Consider the following 21,649-nt stretch of genomic DNA (forward strand, 5'->3'; position numbering starts at 1 on the left):
ACTCCTATAAACCTGTCCCTATTATTTTTTTGTCTAACTTGCTTCCTCACAAGTTATTGATTTGATCTGTGTAGTTAACACATTTCCTTATACTAGACAGTAGTGAGGCAAACAGCAGTTCATGATACCCAATACCTTACAGTGATGTGTGTGAGCCCCCTTACCCAATCAAAACTTCTTTTACAAAATAATCCACATTTGTTGGTGTGCTATTTAAAGTGTCTTAGTCACATGCTAAGGTGTTTGGTCCACACCAGGAAAATAAAGTCAGCACTGAATTCCAAACCAAAGTCTAAGAAATGTTTCTCCACACCAGGAAAATATAGTTTGGCACTCTTCACACACGCAGTGAAGTCTGGCACTACACACATAAAGGTTGTCAAATGTATCTTTACACCAGTTTCGTACTGAATTATGAGACCGCGCCCCACTTGTATAAAACATCTCAACTTGAGATTTCCTCAAGTCGAGATTTTCCTCAGCTGATATCTCCTCAAAAACGGCTTGTATAAGATTTTCTCAAGGAACAGGAGGAAGGCATCGGCTAGGATGTCCTGAAATTCCTTGAGGAATTTTCATACAAGATATTTTCAAGGAGATATTAGCTGGGAAAAATCTTGACTTGAAGAAATCTCAAGTTGAGATGCTATATACGAGTGGGGCCTGATGTGCACTGCTCACCAGGTATTCCAAGCTGTTCACAATATTTCACAACACTGACATTCAAAGTCCTGGTTATTGAAGGTAATTTACTTGGTTTAACAGATATATTCCCTATGATCATGGCTCAAGGTCATTTCTTTTCAAAAACTTTGTTTGGGTTCATCATAGGAGCCTACCAGTCAAATAACATGAATCTAGAATGTTTCATTAATCAGATAAATTTCTTAAGGGATTTAACAAATTTGACCACAGTGACCTTGAAACTTTGTTGAAAAAAGAAAAAAGTTTATTTGAAGGTTTCAACATATTTGACCTCTGTGAGCTTGAATGGGCCAATGTCATTTCTTTTCACAAACATTTTTGGCTTCATCCCAGGAACCTACCAGCCAAATTTTCTGGTTCCAGACCATTTAGTTACTAAGAAAAAAAACATTTTTTGGCCACAGATGTACTGCACCACAACATTGTAAGCTCTTGTGGTCCTTTCAGCCAGGTGAGATAACAGCTGGCGAAAGCCCATGAATTGAATATTGAATATTAAATTATCACATGCACCTATGAAACGTTTTTTGCCTAACATGGCCATGATGACACTCAACCAATACATCATAAGATCCCAATAAAGACAACTGACCACAGCTGACCACAGCTATACAGCCAAGTACCCTACTAAAGCACACAATAAAAAACCTGTTTTCTGTAATATTGACAAAATTACCAATATGATAAAATTAATATAAGATACATGTACATTTTTCATGATATCAAAAACTCAATTAGTCCACCAAAACAAAATAGGTTGTTTCAAAATATTTTGAATTTGTTCAAAGGAGAACATGAAATTGATATGGCACACAATGAGATAATTATTGGTCTGGTACTCCCAAACAATGCATATGATGTGGTCTGTTTACTATAGACAACATGATATATCTGTATCTATTGCCAAGGCTTGCTCATAAAATCTCATTTGAAAAGAAAAGGCATCCTCTGTGAAATCAATAAGACGATAGGAAACAAAAAGAATAATCAAGAGAGCAAATATCAACTTTATTTAACAACAACTGTAAACAAGGTTTCCATCTTACTGTAGGGGGACCTGGGGAAAACCAATGTGATTGGACAGACGATCACAAGCTCTTCATGTCCAATCAAGGTTTTGAATCCATCTGGTTGCCAAGGTGAAAGGCATTACCACTGTGACATCCCACAGCTCATGGCCTATGATCATGGAAGAATAGTCAAACACTTAAAATACCCCTTTTAGTACAAGTTGCAGGTGCAAAAAATAATGATCAGTCAACAGAACATGAAGGATACAAAACTTCTATCTAGAGAATCAAAGAGACTGTATTAATTTCCATAAAAAATGCATGATGTAGCAGACATTTATTTTGATAGAACAGAGAAATTTGTACACTTCACAGCACTCCTTTGTAGTGTTGCAGACATGAACCTATATCAGTCATATTACAGGTAGTGAAGATGTCAACAGACTTCAGTCACTGATAACCAAATTTTGAATCCATAGCTTGAGCTGGTTGCTGCTACTATATTTAGCCTTATATCTCATTATACAGAAACCAATCACACTGAACTGCCACCATAACTTTATCATATCTGTAAAGTGAAGGTTGTCAATTGTAGGAAATTGCTTGTTGTAATTTTAAAATTTGAATTGAAAAAAAAGAGAAGATTTAAATTTTTGCTGAAGGAAGCTTTACGACTCAGATTAAAATGCTATTGAGTCTAATAAAAACACATAAAACTCCACAGAATCATTAAGATCCCTCTGTCCTTGTCAGAAGGCCTCCAGTCATATACATGAAATGTTTAGTATCTCCTGAAATCATCTGGAGTTCAGTAAATATACACAGTAAGCTTGCTGCAACACATTGGGCTCACTTTGTAAAACTGCCACTAAAGGAAATTTTATTTAGAGAATTGATTCCATTCAAATTTCTTTCAAAATTGGGTTTTTAAACAATGAAACATTAACATGATTTCTCTGACCATTTACCAATCCTATTTATTTGATTTAAGATTACAAAATTATTTGAACATTTAGCATCATTGCAACAATGGAGTTACCAATAAAAAGACCCTAAATGTACTTTTAACTCACAAATGTTTATATAAACACAAATGAAATTAAAATACAAACTTGTCATGAACATGAATAACTGTACGAAATATAGATAAAGATTTGTACAAATTTATCACTGATAGTTTACTTTTGTATTTGTGGTCAATTCATCAGATAATAGATTGGGTTCATTAAAATTTCATAGACAATACCAATTGGCAGAAATTATCCATCAATTTTAGTGGTAAAGTTAGACAGCTACAACAGAAATCAGATTTCAAACAGCCATAAAATAGGCTCACAGGATCTATATCGATCACCAGGCTTTGTCTGGCTAAAGCTGCTTAATCCAAACCAAAGAAAATGGGATTCAAAAGGTTTGTATTTATTCCCTTATTGGACCTCATCCCTCTGGCCCATGGAGGTCAGTCAAACCATATATACAAAAGTATATATACAATAGAAAACAGAAATCATGGAGACTCTTGAATATTTAAAAATACCAAGACTACCTCATATAGTGCTTATATTATCAAGGTATGGTACCACCGCTAGTAATCTAGGTCAACTTATATCATAATTCTATAATACACAGTACTTCCTAACAAAATATTACTATTATGATGTATCATTGTTGTTAACATATAAAACCCTTATATCATCTACCATTTTCATCACAACTGCCCAGAACTCCTGGCCCAGATATCTACTAAGAAATAGGGCACATCCTGAGGCAAACAAAAACAATTTCAAGCCTCTCCACTCAAAACTCTTTATAGACTGTATCATATGTTTCACAACCTCCTTTGGATGTAAACAGTATTTTCTTACTAACATTTGCCATATATATTAGATTATAAGCCTGGTAATATCAATTATAATTATGTAGAAATCCTTACATTTTGCCTGTAACTGTTACAAAATGTCAATAGGGCCTGTATTGCCCATATGGCAAAACTGTTTACTCTTCACCCAGGAATGCTTCAGACTAAATTTGGACAAATTCTAATTATTCCTACAAGAGTAAGATTTTGAAGAATTTGCTCTATTTCCTCCATCCCAAAAGAGCTGAGACCTAATCTTTATAAAATATGAATTCCCTTTCACCCAAGAATACTTCTTGCTCAATGCTCTATTCCTCCTATTGGGCTTGGCCCCTCCTGCCTGTGTTTGTCAAGACCCATCTTTAATATAAAATTGATTCCCCTTCATCTAAGAATGCTTCAGACCATATTTGGTCAAAATCCAATCATTCCTGCAGATCAAGAATAGGATTTTAAAGAATTTGCTTTGTTTGGCCTATGGGACCCTACCTCTTCCACCCCAGGGGGTCAATTTATACAATATTGATTTGCATCACCTAAGAGTGCCTCAAACCAAATTTGGGAAAAATCCATTAATACTGGATATTGACCCTTTCGGCCAGGTGAGCTAAATGTTGTTAATTTTCGAGCAGGATTTATTTGTTTTGATTGAACGGTTATATTAATTAATTCACAATTCATATTCCACAAACTGTAAAAACTTGTACACAAGTTACTGACCTATATCTGTATATGAAATAAACTTTACAAGAAATAACTTAAAAAGTTAAGTCGTATAATAATGTATGTCTTACAGTATAACAATCCCATCAATTACTGTATATATATATAATTACGTAATATCTTTCTAGAAACTACAATATAAAGAATGTATATTCTTAGTCAGATCTGGGTTCAGGGTTATGTAACAATCATCTTTCAAAAATTGACTTAACTAATCACGAATAATGATATGAAATTATTTTTATTATAAATGGCTAAGCTGAAACTTAAGTCTAAGACTTTTTCATGATCCAGGTCTTTATCTCTAGATGTAAATATTCATTAAGTTCTCTCCACTTTATAATTGCTTAAAATCAGTTTATTACAGTTTAATTGATAACTTCCTATTAGTTTCCCAAGCTTGTTTTGATTTTTTTTTAATAAAATGCAATCCAGACGTATAAAGAGACCAGTTATGTCAAATTCACAACACAGAATAAAATGTTCTTTATAATGATGAATTTCAGTATCATGTTTAAATTAATCTGAAGAATTTGCAATAACCTTTATACCAACAATATTGTCCATAGGTTAAGTGTTGCAATGGGACCACTTCTCACTGCTTGAATTCTTTTGCGTATTTCTTGTCTGAATTCATCCTGAAGATGCATTGTTAGTTTGAACAAACAAAAGCTTTTTATACCAGCCTTTGATAATACACCATTAAGCTAACACAAGGACTCAGTAGGTCATCATCAAGCGGACAACAATCCCATTGACATACCAGCAGAGATATTACATGTGGGGGACAGCACTGACGTGTCAACAGACACCTTATGTGTAACACGTAAATATAAACAACGATAAACAGTGTCAGTGTTACACCTGTACAGGTAACACAGATAACGAGCTGTACAACCAGGTACCACCAGTGACCAGTACCATCCTAGATTGAATTCCACATCATCTGGCTACAGTGTCTGAACTGATAACATAATCCAGTGCTCTTCCCACCACTCAAGGGAGATAACTCAACCATATTGTGCAAAATTTACAAATTAAAGGTCAAAATCAAGGTTTAGGTAAGTTATATGCACCACTCATTTAGAACCAATCAGATATTGTCTATTGTAACAGTAGATAACATTATTACAGAGTTCAATACTTATAAAAATGTGTGTATATTAGAAGCTGGCTATGAAAATATAATTTCAATGTATGCTTTGACATTAATCTACTATTGCAAATGTTGATCATATAGCAGTCTGAAGTATGAGGATAATGGAGTTGAACATTCCTGGCATAGTGTCTACAATGATGGATTTTTGAGACAGGACATCTCCTTTCATTACTGATTACAATCTTGCTAATGTTATCTTCTGTTAGTAAGCATGATAAGTCACAATGAGAACAAATACAAGACTAAGGTAAATATTTGTCATCAAAATCAATATAGGTTTGTTTATGTTTATAGGATTGGCTACACAAATAACATGTTGCATTAACATTGATTGTTGACTGAAATTTTTCGAACAAGTTAGTTTTGTTTTTGTTGTGTTTATTGCCAGGGTTAGTTTGACATGGTGTCTGCCTGTAGTAGCTGATTGCCGTATTACTTAACATTATACAGGGCCCTGTTGCATGCTATCCAGAGTAAAAAGGGTTAAGTGTCTTGCCCAAAAAAACAACTACGCCAGCACAGACAGGTCCTTTTCTCAGCTTCCTGAGAAACAAACTGCCATGGGTAGTTGGTGTTGAACCAGGCACCTCTGATCTCCATCTGAAGTTTGGTAAGTCAGTGCTGTATTGAGCAAGCCATCTTAGCCTTCATACCAAAACAAAACATCAGGACCAGTACTTCACTAACAAAGGGGTCATATCTGTGATTTAATTAATTTTTTTTACATTATGAATTAGAAAAAACTCACAAAATTTATTGCTTCAAAATATTTTTGAGGGTACTTTTAGATTGGGAAAAGCTTTGTATAATAATAATTACATCAGTAACAGAGTAGTATCAGTAACAGAGTAGTATTACATCAGTAAGTAACACAGTAGTATTACATCAGTAAGTAACAGAGTAGTATTACATCAGTAAGTAACAGAGTAGTATTACATCAGTAAGTAACAGAGTAGTATTACATCAGTAAGTAACACAGTAGTATTACATCAGTAAGTAACAGAGTAGTATTACATCAGTAAGTAACAGAGTAGTATTACATCAGTAAGTAACAGAGTAGTATTACATCAGTAAGTAACAGAGTAGTATTACATCAGTAAGTAACAGAGTAGTATTACATCAGTAAGTAACACAGTAGTATTACATCAGTAAGTAACACAGTAGTATTACATCAGTAAGTAACACAGTAGTATTACATCAGTAAGTAACAGAGTAGTATTTTTTTTACTTAAGAAGACACAAATTATCCAACAATTCACCTTCTTCAAAAATGTTTTTCGTAGCCATTTTGTTTTGTTTGCTTGATACCATGTTTTCAAACCGTTATAAAAAAACCCACTCATTTAGGCCACTTTTTCGAGGGTCTAAACTTTTGTGATTTTCATTTGAAACAGGGCAAAATATGCCAGTTAAACCAGCTTGAAAGAAATTTGATGGTCTTGTGACATTAATATATGTCCTAAGAAAACAGTCACAAACAGGTACATGTTCATCAAATAAAAACATTTATATAACACTGAATTATTCTGAAGTTGCATCACCTTTGCACAATATATTGTACCTGAACAGGTAAACATATATACAGATCACAGTTTGGTTAGTGCCTCCTGATGGTGTTATCCAGTTAGCATATCACTATCAGTGTCCTGTACAGCTAAAGTTCTCTGTTCAAATCTCAGTATCTAGGACTTGATGCCTACATGTGTACACATTTACTCTGAAATTACGATTTTTTATTAATTTAGTTTATTTTTCTTAAACATTGTAACAGTCTAGAAAATATCACAAATGATGTCAAAAGGTTAATGTTTTCATAATCTGATCAAATTCATCTCAATCGAAAATGAAAATGAAAACTAGGCCATCACGTCAGTTCTTGTGTTTACTTCTTGGTCACTTCATCTGTCAAAGCACGTGAGTGATTGAAACTTTACTGGAAATTGTGAAAGCAGGATGTACGATAGATCTTATATTACATCTGTAACACTATCGGAGTAATTTCTGTAAGTCTTGTACTCTTCTGGAAGTACAGAGTAAAACTCAATGAAATTGGTTACCGCATTTTCTGGGTAATAAGTCACGTCGGTATATAAGCTGCACAGCCAAATTTTATCAATCTTTTTTATTTGATCCATATATCAACTGCACCAGAAAATAAGTCACACCATTTCTTACAATGTAGTTACCATTATGTTGACCAAAGTGCGTTCTTATAACAGTAAACGAAGGCAATTTATCAAACATTTGATAAAGTTTTAACATGAATTATGCACAAATAATCCTTTATTTTACAGATGTATTTCAAAAATCATTGTGATCATTCAAAACCCACAAAAAATAAAAATTCTATTTTAACCAGTCTAATTTTAATTGATCCTACATTAGAATAATGCCTAGACAAATTGATATTTACAGAAAACGATCCCAACATTGATGTCTCATCCTGTAACAGACAGCAAGAGGGCCTGCAGGACGAAGATGTCAATCTGCCTTTAACTGTTGTACAAAACGTCATCAATAATTTACTATATAATTACAGGAATTATGTAATACAATTAATTTTGCACAGAGATTAAAAAAAAATCCTGTTTGTATACACATCTACAAATTAAAGAGCAGTTCTGGATTCATTAGGTGATGTTACGATGTTCTGATGGAAACTGTAGGCTCAAATAACACTCAAACCAACTCATATTGAAATTATAGAACTTCCACATAGACCAATTTAAAAACAGTCCTGATTGTGTTAATAAACTTCAGATCTGTGCATTAAATGAGACATGATGACTAATTAGATGCATTCCTTATTACGTTAACATAGAGCTTCAAGTGTATGTAATGGGTTTCAGTACCTGTTTGTTTGAAACATTATGTGTTCTAGATAAATGGAATAGGAGAAACTGGTCTTTATCCAGTTTACTTGTAGTGTCAATGCAGCTTGGATCAGACAGGTTGCTTCAGGCTTTGTTTTCAAAAACATCACAGGATATACATGTATTTAGGAGGTCAGATCTTGAATTGGCCAGTTAGGGGTGTTTTCAATAATTTTTTTGTCTGAACTGACCATAAGAAAGATGTTTTAATGGTGACAACAGATGCTTTAAAAAGCCATTCAGAGGGGTCCTTAAAGGCACAGAACATATATTCTTGTCTTGGGCAGGTAAATGGATCTCCTTTCATCACATCTACTTGTGTTAAAGCAGAACTCTAAATAATCAATAAGTTTATATACACACCTTCATTACACAAACTTACAAAAGAAACTCAAATAAAAATTATTAATTTATGTATCCAACCCTATAACATCTAAATTGAAGGGGCCATGACAGCTCAGTTGGTAAGCGTTGATCTACTTAATTTTGGGTGAAGATCCAAGGTACATGGTTCAATCCCCCCTACCAATAACAATTTGTTTTCCTAAGGAAGCTGAAGGTGAGAAATGGAATGGAATGTTGTTCATTGAGGTAATCATCTGGATACAAAGAGACCCGGTCTCAAAGTTACCTTGGCTGTTCAAAAGGTGATCAACCCAGGAAACAAACCAGATGACAGATTGTGCTTCACCATCTAGGTACTATGTGCATCAGTATATTATATACAATCAGTGCATATAGTTTTAATTATACCAGCAAATGCAGGTGCTTTTATAATCTCTGATATATATGTACTAAAAAACACCTTATCTGAAGTGCCTCTGATGTAGTAACCATACTAGGGTAAAACAGTACATGAGAGATAAAAAAATACTTGTAATCTTGATTTAGATTTATCAATGATAATTAAAACAAATTGGTACTTCTACCAGCCTTCCACTATCACTGCCAAAACATATCAAACAGAATTAATATGACCTTTCACCTTGAACTTTGATGCTACCTACCAGTATGCCCATATATGGATGGTGTGGGCCAGGTATCGATATGATAACAACGCTCCATTAAATCAACTATATTATAACCATCTATATATTTGTTACTCTAAGACCTGAACTCCTATGATTGCATGAAATTCAATACTTCCTCCTATTTTTATCAAGGACACTTTGAAAAGCTTAATTTGAATTATTGCTATGGAAATTTACAAATGATCTTAAAAATGTTATTTTCCCTATAAACTGTGGAAAACTGTACCTTATTACTATAGGAAAATGTGAGACCCTGGTGTTATAAAATTCACAATTTTGGCAAAGCATCTTTGAATCATTACATCCATGAAGAGTACCTGGTAATTAAATTCTACCATAATCATTTGATCAGAGTTGAGAAGAAAGATTTTTGAAGTGTCAGTAAATATAATCCCTATTGGCTCTACCCACAGGGCCCTTAAGGATGTTAAGAACATGTAATTCACAATTTTGTTTCATATTTAGCAACTGAAGGTTTCTGCATAATTTCAAGAAATTTGGATCCAGATTTTCTTGGAGAAATCGAAAATGTTAATTGTTTACAAAGGATGGCACTATACAAAAGGTGATTACAATAGGTCACCAGAGACTTTGAAACAAACTTCGCCTCAGATGACCTAAAATCATCCTAATGTTCTAAAACAATGTAACTTCTTTCTATAATTAGTAACTAAAGAATGTAATTTTGAATGACTTCAGTAAAATATACAAGAAGTAAAACATTTTTGAAACAGTATAGAAACTAATAAATCAGGTGTATTTTCTTAAGCTTCTATAAGATTCTCTAGATATGAGTGTTATAAAAACAATAAAATAACCTCTATTTTTACAAAAAACCTCATTGTCTGTACTGTTAAAGAATCCGGTCTGAGAAAGACTGCAACAGTCACGAAAATTTAACCACTGCGTAAATAAAGGGTAGGAAATTATATTATAGGTGCTGTCAAAGCTAGGCACTGGATCCTAACAAAGTCTTCTGGATATGTATTGATTATTATTAAAACTGATACATGTATTAGCCACACTTGAAGCCTTTTTTTTGTAAGACACATGTCATTTCTGAACTGATATCTAACAGTATCAAGATTTTTAATGAAACTGTTTATGTGTGTACATACCTGATTTTGGACAACCAGAGCAGGTGCATTGTTCCCAAGTAGGGACTTCAAAGGTTTGGTCTGTGGCTGTTTGTTCATTGCTGCTTCATTCATTTGTTTTGCCTCCTCCTTCATGGCCTCTGTTGGCGCCACATAAAACCGTTTCCTCTCATATTTTTGTATCATAAAGTCTTTCACTTTTTGTTCCTCTCTGGCATCAGGCTCTGGACCAGACCGACTGTCATACAGCCCCAAATATACCTTTCTACAAAACTATTCAAAGTGACCAAACATTAGTGATGACGATCATTTCTGTTTTATAGAAGTGGATACAGAAATAAGTACAATCACACTCATAAATATTACCCAATTAATACTGGTAATGACATAATGAATCCCATAAATGTTTCATCCAGCACATTTTGAAACAAATTAAAAATTAAACCAAGATATCACATAATTATAAAATCACTATCCTAAGAAAGAAATATGTTGTAATAACGTAAGATATTTCTTGAAAATTGGAAAATATAATTTGGAAAACTCATCAAGCTTTACAGCACATGCAACTGTAACAAAGCACAATAAATTAGTTTTAGCAGTCTCAAATCTGAAAGCATGTACTAAATTATGTATCAAATTACAAATATAAACATGTATTTTCAGAAAGATATTACCGGTTTTATGAATGGAATTTATCACATGAATGAATATCCTGCTATAAGTGTAATAACAACCCTCACATAAATATGAATTAATGTTCTTGCTGTTTCCATGGTTACATCACAATTTTATATAGTGTCATGTACATTATGATGACACCAAAGAAAGAAATATAGAGTGAAAACATTGACAATTTTGATCTTATCTGTTAATAAAAAGCTATTTTCAGAATAATCACAACAATATTCAAGACATGTAATAAAAATCTAAGGCTAATTTCTTTAATCTTATATGAAAGAAATATAGTGTAAGATTCAGTATTTATCATCAGTTTACAGCAGGTTCACTTTACCAGGTATGATTTATCACATGTATACATGTGGGAAAGTTTCTTTTTTTCCCTGATGATGGTTTACTAAAGGGAAATAACCCACACGAGTAAATGTGTTGAACTATAGCAGTTTATAATCATGTAGTTAAGAAATATACTTACATCATTTCCATGGCATTTTAGAAATTCCATTTCTTCTGGTGTAAAGCTGGTCATTGATATAGATTTCACACGATGTGGGGGATTTATACCTCGTCTGAAACAATCAAACCAACCTTTGAAGATATTTTTCTATAAATTGAAAGGGCCTCCATAGTTTATATCTAACTATGTAGGGATTCTTTTTACCTCAACATATCTAAGTTTATATCTTATCATGAAGGTTTTTTTTGTTTACCTAGTTTATCTAATTATGTAGGTTTTTTTTTCACCTCAACACATGCATAAACTAAAAGGGCCTCCATAGTTTATATCTAATTATGTAGGTTTTTTTTTACCTCAACACATGCATAAACTAAAAGGGCCTCCATAGTTTATATCTAATCATGCAGGGTTGTGATTGTATAAATGTATTACTTGTTTTAATCCCCATTCTTTAACAAGGACAAGTCACAGTAGTTTGCAGATCCGGGAGATAAAATAGTGTTACTCCAGTAAAGAAGATATGGACCTGCATGGATTTCATTGTGATTTGTTCACTGCTATCAAACAAACCACAATTCAGCTAATAACATTCAAGAAAGACTGTCACATACAAATTGAACAGTAACAGAAATGTAAATAAAACATTCATCTAAGAAGTCTACAATGCCAGTCATCATCAAATCAAATTTTAAAGTTTCTTTATATGGAATATTACTGTGATTTTTTTCCTCTGATCTGTCATGCTACTTATAAATAACTTTTTCTCTATTTATCATTCAGATGAAACAAAACAAAAAAATGCCACAAAAACTCTAGTTACCGGTATGTTATGACATTTGCTGTTTGACTGACGTGATAAGTACCTGTCCAAGCCATCCAAGTAGCATTCATACATGCATGCAACAATGGGATTGTTTACATTTTATTTATGCTACAAACTTCTTCATTCTGATATTTTGTCATGTATTATATCACAATATATTTAAAATTCTGAGCAATATGGGTTTTACAGTTTACTTGTTAAATTTGCTTTCCACAGATTTATAACCCAGGAACAACCAGGGTCATTCTGAAACATGGTCTCCTTGTAATAACTGGTGACTGTCTCACTGAACAACATAAGAGAGACCCATTGTATGTCATCCAGAAAAAATGGAGTCTTTTGCCTAAGGACAAAACTATGACAGCACAGACTGGTCCAATATTCAGATTCATGAAAAATCCAAACTCCCACAGGCAGGCAATGTCAAACCATGCAAATCGGACTGTTACCTCAGGTTAAACATATGCTAACTTAATAATTATCAAGTAAGTTATCAAGGCACCCTTCAGGTCCTGGGTTTTACAGGGTGTAATATTTCACAAGTCAATTAGTTAGAAGATGTATTATTACATAATCCTTAATTTTCTCTGCATTATCAAGTTCGCTTTATCCAGGCTATGATATAAATTTGCAGCCAAATAATATGCAAAGTAAATTTTTACGATATTGTACAGTCAAATACGAAATCTTAAACTCCGACATGTTGACTTTAGCTGTTCTGATCATGATCATATATAGATATATGCTACAGCTACTGGTGTATACAAAGGACGGTATGGAAGATTACAGAAGGTAATGGAGTCACTATATATTTACTTGATGATTATCTGCTCCAATGAATACATAAATACATGGCTTCTACTTTATTCTACTGGGCTACTTACTTGTATGCATGTTTTTTTTTCTTGTTGAATTGTAACCTGTTGTGATTGCTGAATGAATATAAACTTTTCTGATTGAATACAACTGCTGTTGTATGAAATTTCACAATTATAAATCATTCACCAAGTGTATTAAAACTACGAAAAAGTATAGGATGGTCAATGAGATTTTATTAAAGAATCATGCTATAGGATGTACCCTGAGTAATGATAATAATAATAAAAAATGAGATGACAGAGGGGTCTGGGCACCCACCACTGTCTGGCTGCTGTTTATTCTTTTAAAGTCATATCTTTTCTTTAGCTTCTTTCCTCCTTTCTTTTGGCTCTTAATTTGAAGAAATTTAAACATTCCTCTCAGGAAATAACAATAAAAACTACCATCCTCAAATTTAATGATGACCACTTGTAGGCAATTTGGTTTTCATGATCATTTCCTAAATCATAAGGGCACAACTAAGGACCAAGGGATACTTTCATATGAAATTTGAGAAAGATCACTTAAGTATTTTCCAAAAAATAATAATAAAACATTTTCATTGTCAAAATCCAAGATGGCCATGTATCAGTCATTTTTTTTTTTCTGATCACTTCTAAAATCAAGAGCACAACAAGGTACATACATATGAAATTAGAGAAAGCTCCATCCAGTATTCATATATAGTAATAACAAATGTACATTTCCAAAATCCAAAATGGCTCTTTTGTCAGCCATTGGAATCTGTCTGAAAATGGGAAAATGCACAACTAGGGACCAATGGATTTTTTTCTATAATATTTGAGAAAGATCCATTAAGATTTTCCTGCAAACTAATAATGACATACTTTTAATATTAAAATCCAAGATGGTTGTCTGTAACCCAATTTAGTTTTCTAATTAGATGGCTGTCTGTCAATAATTTTACTTTTTCTGATCAGTTCCAAAATAAAATGAGCATAACAAGGAACCAAAGGAGACCTACATATAAAATTGAGAAAGATTCATCTAGGCCTCAAGATATAGGGATAACAAACTTCCATTGTCAAAATCAAATGTCTGTCAGCAATTCAACTTAGTCCTAAAATGGGACAATCCATGACTAGAGACCAAGGGGAACAATCATATGAAAACAGAAAATTATTCATCCAGCACTTCTTCAGAAATAGGAATAACAATGTATTCCTATCAGTATCCAAAATTATCCATCTTGTTCTTCTCAAGAAATAGCAATAACAAGGACAGAAGGATGCATGACGAAGGGCAATTTGTATAGTCGAATATCTGATGATGATGATGGGCTGAAACAGAAATCTAAAAATTTCAAACATTATGTATTTTAATCCTACTTTTGTTTCTTTCTTCATTTAGAGAAACAACTTTATTTACTTTCTAAACATCATTTTCCTGGTACACTATAAATAACTATTACATATGTCATTATCTTTGTTGATATATTGTTATCAGTATATATCACAACTTATTATCCTATCTCTGAACCTATGCATTTAAACACCAACCAAAGTCAACATTTCTCCATATTTCAGAAAAAAAATATTTGTAAATGTTGAGGCAACAACAATTACTGGCCTGGCCTTTCCACTTTCTTGACCTATTTTGTATTTTAATTTTAAGTTTATACCACTATGAAGTACTATTACTAATAATTTTGAAGAAAAGACTAATTGTATTCAAATTGATATTATTTTTCAATCTCTTCAGTTACAGCCTTAAATAAAACAATCTAAAAATTAAAGAGTTTTCTCCACTGACTCATCATGGTTTTGCTTGGTATATATATATCGTAGCAGATACAATATATACATATGTTGCGTTACTTTAGGCATAAGAGTGTTATAGATAATAAAGCATCTCAAATTTATACACATTTTTAAGCAACATCAGAAAATACTTCAGACAAAATTTGAGGTTGAAATATTGCTCTAGCCAGGGCAACACATAGAATTAAAAAAAATTAAAGTACTCATGAAACGAAATTGTAGTTAGACAAACCCAGCTATCATACAACATACTAAGTTATAAGACCTGCATTAACTTTTTTGACAAAAACATATTACAAGCACAAATTAACTGATTTGTCGATCACCTTCGATTTTTTTACTGGATTTTTTTTCTTGTATTAGACCAATGCTAGACTAATGGTATACATTTTTTTTTCATCGTGTCAGTGGTATAATTAGTTCATGACACAAATCATGGTATGATCCGTGATGACCAATAATTATTGATGTTCTATATTTAAAGGTTAAAATCATTTTACAAGGGAGGTAAATTTGCATAATGAGGGAGTTTTAAAGAGACGCCCCCTGTCAAAATATTCCTCTAAAACGTCAATATTTACGATCAAAAATGCATGAAAGATATTAAAGACACCCATCAAATTCTTCCGAAACGTTTAAAACATCGTGAACTATTCTTTCTTTCCGTTCTATTCTTTATTTAAATCAAACGATATGAGATGTTGTTGGAATGACAAGAATATGACAGTACACCACGTTTTGAACCGCACAGGTGTACAACTATACTTACAGTATACCGCTGCATGAGGTACACACGAACGATCCGGCCGTCATATTGACATACGTCGGCCCTCTTTGGTGACAGTCAAAGCACTGTTTGTTATGTGGCAAAGCCGCCATCTCTCGTAACATTTTCAGATGTTTTTCATCCTGTTTTCTCTTGCTCGACGCCATTTTCGTCGACGACATTTTACCGGAAATAACCTTCAATTCAATGGTAAAGGTAGATAACTCTTCGTGAAATAAAACCAGGTACGATGTACTAATTTACTAATGTGATTGCCATGCGTCATCTTTTATATTTAACTATAGACGCTAGACCTGGTCGGGTTTATGTATGTTTACTAGCACAAAGTTTTGAACATTGAATGGGATTATTTATCAAATGATTCGCCTTTTGATCGAATATTAAATTTTTAAATAATTATTCATTTTATTTACAATTTATTTTTAGTTATCTATTTACATTTATTCATTTTATTTATTGATAAATATTATTCAAAAGACGAGGAAAAAGCACTGTGAATAGAAAGGGAAAGCAGGTAGTGGAAGAAAAGAGTGGAAAAAAGTGGATTTTTTAGCATTAGCGAATGCATAAATAAATTTTGAATAAATATGCTGCTGTAAATTTACACGGGCTTGTCTGTGTGATTTTATGAAATGAATATCCGTGAAAACCCATTGTAAAGCACCCATGTGATCAGGTAGGTGAACCCACCTGTTCACGTCCGTTCCAGGAATCGAACCACGGACGTCTTGTTGAAAGGCATGTACGTCACCACTGCGCCGTCTCTGATGGTTAGAGGGTGTATATTAATACTATTGATATATATTTAGCAAGTTTAAAAAAAAAAAAAAAAACCCAAACCACTGATGACGACACATGGTGCAGTTAACATATCGATTACACATCAGCTGCTGATCGTGATCCACAGACTGAACTATTGCAGCAACCCCTCACATCGACCTCAGGTGAAATCTGGCCATTCTGACCTTGTATATGTGTCAAGGTCATTTCATTTCGCAAACATTGTTGGGCTTCTTGTTGAATATAGAGCCATGGCCATGACCCAACAAACTTCCCAGGAACATATTTCGTAACAAAGTTTTATCTAAATAATCATATGTACTGTAGATACGTTTTCATGGTACTAACTGTTTTCCATGTAAATGTATGGAGAGAAGGCGGAGATAAGTTGTAATAGTTACTTATGCCTCATACATTCTTCTAAGGCTGACAATAAATATGTTTAAATTAAATTGCCTTCTCAACTATATCCTGTGTAGTGATGGTAATTTAAAGAACATTTCCAAGTTAGATGCCGTTAAAGTCTTACTTTTCGAAAGAAGTGGTGCCAGGTTTCGTTAAAATTTTGACTGCACAAAGTCAGGATTTCTCACAAGCTGATATTTTCGGCTAGATTTCATATTATGCATGCTTTTAAAAATGTGCTATTTAGTTCCTTTCTTCATGGTAGCATTGAAAGTGTTCTGATGACTTACAAAGCAAGTGTTTTATCTAAGTTTACCTTTTTATTCTTTAGTGGTTGAAGTGTTTATTGACTCAAGGATTTATCTGTAGTTCCGTCGTGCTTTTTATAGCTAGCTGTTTGTTTCGGTAATGTTAATATACAGTATCATAACTAGATATGATTTTGTTAAAAGGGATCTCTTTCAGGAACAATGGAAATTTGCCCACACACCAAATTAAATAAAATGGACGGTATTTTTATTACCTTGAGTGACAACCTATGAAATAGGATTAACAAATTCAAAAGGTCCATAGGGCCAGTGTCGTAGCCATAGGAGTGTGACAGGGTTAAGTTTTTCATCTGACTAAAAGTATTAAATCCACAGCCAACATTACCGAATAAAATAATGTTTATCTAACAAGGACCAGCTCGACAATATTGGTAAATATGTATCAAAATATTCCAAAATAAAAAGAAATCATAATAGTTTCAAAACTGAAAATGTCTTATTTTTTTTGTTTTGACATTTTTTTCAGCGAAGACATTTTTTCAAAGAACTGAAGCGGGTATTTCCAGTTTGAGTGCACCAAAAATCTTTATATATTATTTGGCCATTTATGTCAAGAACATTTGGTAAAAATTTCAGGAAAATCATTGAAGAGCCAAATGATTAGTATTTCAATTTTAGTAAATTTTATTTGGGTTCGACAGGGGTAATTATTTCGCAAAAAAAAATCTGTTAAAACAATGGTGTATAAAGTCATAGAATGTCAGTTTTGAATAAGTATATTCTACTGCAAGTTTCCGTGTCAAAAATAAATGTAAAAAATATCGTTTTTTTCAACAGGTTCTCAGATAAGGACTGTTTTCTTGAACGAAAACAAACTATCTCCGTTTTCAGTGCATCAAATATCTTAATCAAATTATTTGGCTATTCATCTGAAGTGTATACATTAAAAATGTCAGGAAAATTAAAAAAGGTAATGTCAACGTGCTACAAATACGACCCACTTTTATTTAATTTGGTGTTCGGGAACAATTCCCTTGTTTCTGGAAGAGAGTTTTTGAGACAAGGGTCATTATAATTTGGTCTCCAAAATCAGTAGATGGTTACCATGGAGCTTATCATAGAATGTTGTGTACCTTTGGTCAGCATCGTCTACTGATCTGCTTATTTTTGTATAAATACAGGGAAAGGGATAGTAAAGAGGTCTGGTATAATGCAAGTAATAACAAACGTATTACTATAGAGTTGGTATTTCCCACCTAAAGTATTTACCCAAACCTAGCATGTGAGTCAATTTTTCTTCAAAGAAAAATCAACCATTCCAATGTGCAAACCAAATCATTTCAGATGATGATGTTGTATCAATTAAAATGAGGCCACGTTAATCGATAGAGTAGGTTTAATTTCTGACATACGTTCCACGGTGTTGCCCGATATGGCAAGCTGGTTTTGAAGTAATGAAGAAGACTAAGGGACACATCTGAAAATACACGTCAACATCCAACATAGCCACCTGTCGGTCACTTTGTTTCACTGACCAGTCTCAAAACTGAATTGACACAACTATGGACTTGAGAAAGATACCCAATGAGTTTCAGAAATAGCTCTTACGTATTTGTCAATAAATAGCCATAACAAAAATCAACTGTTAAAATCGAAATTTAAAATGGCCACCTGTCGGCCATTTTGTTTCACTGGTGAGATTAAAAACATCACGGACACAACTAGAGACAGACAAAATGTGTTTTCAACAGGTCATCATCATCAGATAATGGGTTTAAAGAAGATGGTTTTACACCAGAGACCTACGTGTTATTTAGATGTAATATAATAGTTTACTAGATCTTCGGAATGAGATTCCTATGTCTTAAGTCAAAAACACTTCTGATGGATGAAACAGGATCTGATCTATAAGCATCTAATTCTGTCTAACCAACAGTAAGAATAAAAATGGGTCAATACTTCTGCTGGGATAAGAATATGTACACCGATAATGATCATTTCATGTCAATATTTACATCTATTACGTTGTTACTGATATTTGCATTTTTACTTATTACGTTCATTTATAACAGTAACAACATGATAAACGTGAATATAAACATGAAATTATCTTTTGAAAGAAATGTTTGATTTGAACATGAAATTCTGCTTGTTCTTGTATCTATATATATGAGGGTTAAAAAATCAAGAAAATACCAACATGGCAACATAGTCGTAATTTAAACTAAAATTCCATAAAACGGGCAAAGTATGAACAAAAGAAAAAAAAAATACACGGAGACTCTTGAAAAAGTACAAGAAGAAAAAGACCATGTGTTCCGGAAGGGTAACTTCTGCTTCATCTGACATTATCTTCTAAACATTGTGGGGGAGTTTTCTACATGTACAAATTTGGTATCAGATGTTTGCTTCGTTATCTTGTAATATCTGTAAACTTAACATACAAAATACATTGGACACGATATCAGAAGAACAATTAAATTTGATCAACCACATCGTATGTTCCTGGTAGACTGCTTAAATGACATACAATTTATAACATTATACTGGTATAGATATATACTCCGTATCAACATAGATACACATACTATAATTTCACGATGGAATTGTATCTATTGTATTGTCAGTGAAAGTAGAGAAATCATGAGTGTAAGGGAGGTGACTCGTGTTATCTAAAAATACCTATGTTATAAATCTCGGGAAGAATTTAGAAGAAGAGAGAAGGAAACTGAGAACATCGTATTTACATTTCTAATCTCATACTCCACATCATTCCGAGACGAATCTAATATTGATATGTAGCTCTCTAATCTCTATCAGTCACAAATACGCCTCGGAATGATATGGAATAGCTTGGGAATTAAAGATGTACAAATCTGTCATAGATTGGCCTCGGAATGATATGGAATAGCTTGGGAATTAAAGATGTACAAATCTGTCATAGATTGGCCTCGGAATGATATGGAATAGCTTGGGAATTAAAGATGTACAAATCTGTCATAGATTGGCCTCGGAATGATATGGAATAGCTTGGGAATTAAAGATGTACAAATCTGTCATAGATTGGCCTCGGAATGATATGGAATAGCTTGGGAATTAAAGATGTACAAATCTGTCATAGATTGGCCTCGGAATGATATGGAATAGCTTGGGAATTAAAGATGTACAAATCTGTCATAGATTGGCCTCGGAATGATATGGAATAGCTTGGGAATTAAAGATGTACAAATCTGTCATAGATTGGCCTCGGAATGATATGGAATAGCTTGGGAATTAAAGATGTACAAATCTGTCATAGATTGGCCTCGGAATGATATGGAATTGCTAGGGGATGAGAGATGTACAAATATGTCATAGATTGGTCTCGGAATGATATGGAATAGCTAGGGGATGAGAGATGTACAAATATGTCATAGATTGGCCTCGGAATGATATGGAATAGCTTGGGAATTAAAGATGTACAAATCTGTCATAGATTGGCCTCGGAATGATATGGAATAGCTTGGGAATTAAAGATGTATAAATCTGTCATAGATTGGCCTCGGAATGATATGGAATAGCTTGGGAATTAAAGATGTACAAATCTGTCATAGATTGGCCTCGGAATGATATGGAATAGCTTGGGAATTAAAGATGTACAAATCTGTCATAGATTGGCCTCGGAATGATATGGAATAGCTTGGGAATTAAAGATGTACAAATCTGTCATAGATTGGCCTCGGAATGATATGGAATAGCTTGGGAATTAAAGATGTACAAATCTGTCATAGATTGGCCTCGGAATGATATGGAATTGCTAGGGGATGAGAGATGTACAAATATGTCATAGATTGGTCTCGGAATGATATGGAATAGCTAGGGGATGACAGATGTACAAATATGTCATAGATTGGTCTCGGAATGATATGGAATAGCTAGGGGATTAGAGATGTACAAATCTGTGATAGATTTGTCTCGGAATGATATGGAATAGCAAGGGGATTAGAAATGTACAAATCTGTCATAGATTGGCCTCGGAATGATATGGAATAGCTTGGGAATTAAAGATGTACAAATCTGTCATAGATTGGCCTCGGAATGATATGGAATTGCTAGGGGATGAGAGATGTACAAATATGTCATAGATTGGTCTCGGAATGATATGGAATTGCTAGGGGATGAGAGATGTACAAATATGTCATAGATTGGTCTCGGAATGATATGGAATAGCTAGGGGATGAGAGATGTACAAATATGTCATAGATTGGTCTCGGAATGATATGGAATAGCTAGGGGATGAGAGATGTACAGATATGTCATAGATTGGTCTCGGAATGATATGGAATAGCTAGGGGATGAGAGATGTACAAATA

General features: G+C 33.4%; 1 protein-coding gene across 1 annotated transcript in view; it reads right to left on the reverse strand.

The window, feature by feature from the left end:
* LOC132562637 (arf-GAP domain and FG repeat-containing protein 1-like) overlaps positions 1-16,004 on the reverse strand; it is a 41,166-nt gene extending 25,162 nt beyond the window's left edge. The window contains exons 1-3 of the mRNA XM_060227391.1: positions 15,826-16,004; positions 11,613-11,706; positions 10,478-10,729 (exon numbers count right to left, since the gene is read on the reverse strand). Coding sequence (XP_060083374.1) covers positions 10,478-10,729; positions 11,613-11,706; positions 15,826-16,004 — 525 coding nt within the window. The remainder of the gene's footprint in view (positions 1-10,477; positions 10,730-11,612; positions 11,707-15,825) is intronic.
* Positions 16,005-21,649: the final 5,645 nt, after the last annotated feature.

The sequence above is a fragment of the Ylistrum balloti genome, unplaced genomic scaffold (genome assembly GCF_031769215.1).
Source record: "Ylistrum balloti isolate Yb309-2 unplaced genomic scaffold, AGI_CSIRO_Ybal_v1 Utg371468, whole genome shotgun sequence".
Lineage (NCBI taxonomy): Eukaryota > Metazoa > Mollusca > Bivalvia > Pectinida > Pectinidae > Ylistrum > Ylistrum balloti.